At 42.2% G+C, this 1,773-nt stretch overlaps 1 protein-coding gene across 1 annotated transcript; it reads left to right on the plus strand.

Annotated features, from left to right (window-relative positions):
• Positions 1-574: 574 nt before the first annotated feature.
• On the plus strand, positions 575-1,513 carry LOC147576721 (olfactory receptor 52A1-like). The gene has a single exon (XM_086679431.1). It carries the CDS (start codon positions 575-577, stop codon positions 1,511-1,513), a length of 939 nt encoding a protein of 312 aa, XP_086535557.1.
• Positions 1,514-1,773: the final 260 nt, after the last annotated feature.

Genomic DNA, 1,773 nt, shown 5'->3' on the forward strand with positions numbered 1-1,773 from the left:
CAGATATAGATATCTATATATATTTCACACTAGGATTTCAGCTGTTCCTCTCTGTTCTTTAATAGGGAGCTTTAATATGAAAGTACGGGGCAGAGATTTTCTGGTTCACACTGACAGTTACAGACCTAGAGACAACAGAAAACAATAGTACTGTTGAGTAGCAGGGACATGGGATAAGGAGAGATTCATCAAACTCTGATTTAAATGCCCTTTATACGCAAATTAAACAGGTATAATTCTTTTGTCCATAGGCCCAGAAGGAAATAACAAACAGATCAGCAGGCGATTCCCTTATGCAGATGATCTGAGGGATCTAATGCAGTTGGCTTGCCTTCTACATAACTTCTTATTGTGCTACACTACTCGTGGATGTCCTTCCTGAACACAGCAATGTGTATCTATGGATCTATCTTTCCCCTTCAATAATGTAAATGAGATGGATGATATGATCTTAAGGTTTTCTGCCAAAATCAGAGATACTTGCTATGATGACAGGATAAAAACAGGAGTAGAAAAGAAGAGTGCCACTGACTGAGAACCTTCTTTCATTTTCATCTGGAGGCCGGAGGACATTATGTCCGTTTCCAACATCACAGTCTTCAGGCCTTCTGTGTTGACGCTGATAGGGATCCCAGGCCTAGAGACTGTGCAGTGCTGGATTGGGATTCCATTCTGTGTCATGTATCTCATTGCTGTCATTGGAAATTTCTTGCTTCTGATCATCATCAGGTCAGAGCGCAGCCTCCATGAGCCCATGTACATTTTTCTAGGCATGCTGGGAGTCACAGATATTGTACTTGGCACGAGCATTGTGCCCAAGATGCTTGGAATCTTCTGGTTTCATGTGCCAGAGATTTATTTTGATTCTTGCTTGCTTCAAATGGGGCTCATCCACACATTTCAAGGCATAGAGTCAGGCATCCTGTTGGCCATGGCTCTGGACCGTTATGTGGCCATCTGTTATCCACTAAGACATGCTGCCATCTTCACCCACCGCCTAGTCATCCAAATAGGGGCTTTGGTAACACTCAGGGCTGCCCTTCTCGTAGCCCCATCTTTAGTACTGATAAAGTTCCGGTTTCAGTTTTACCATACAACCATCATCTCCCACTGCTACTGTGAGCATATGGCCATTGTGAAACTGGCTGCAGAAAATGTGCGGGCCAACAAAATCTATGGTTTGTTTGTGGCATTTATAGTTGCAGGGTTCGACCTCACATTCATCACTTTGTCTTATGCACAGATCTTTTTCACAGTTTTTCGTTTGCCCCAGAAGGAGGCTCGGTTGAAAGCATTCAATACGTGCATCGCTCACATGTGTGTCTTCCTCCAGTTCTACCTCCTTGCCTTCTTCTCCTTCTTCACACATAGGTTTGGTGCTCATGTTCCCCCTTATATCCACATCCTCTTTTCTAGCCTCTACTTGCTGGTCCCCCCTTTTCTCAATCCACTTGTCTATGGTGCCAAGACCAAGCAGATCCGCATTCATGTGGTAAAGATGTTGTATTCATAAAATGCACTGTGATTAACATCTTCAGCCTTCCCCATTATGCAATAGTAACAATCTCTCAAAATTAAATATAATAGTTAAAAGGCCACATTATCTGCAATGCTTCAGTTTCACATATTTATTTTGTTAAATTTGTCAGCATCTTATGGTTTTCACCTCATCATACCCCATGACAAATATCAGTCAGTGTGCTTTTGGATGCTACTGGGTCATGAGAACAAGGAACATAAGAACAAATTAGTGAACATACATTGTTTTCATCA

This window comes from Puma concolor, chromosome D1, assembly GCF_028749965.1.
Source record: "Puma concolor isolate L17-30 chromosome D1, mPumCon1.1.hap2, whole genome shotgun sequence".
NCBI classification, from domain to species: domain Eukaryota; kingdom Metazoa; phylum Chordata; class Mammalia; order Carnivora; family Felidae; genus Puma; species Puma concolor.

Bases quoted from the DNA above. Each gene is read 5' to 3' on its own strand.
- LOC147576721 (XM_086679431.1), top strand. From the start codon at position 575: ATGTCCGTTTCCAACATCACAGTCTTCAGGCCTTCTGTGTTGACGCTG.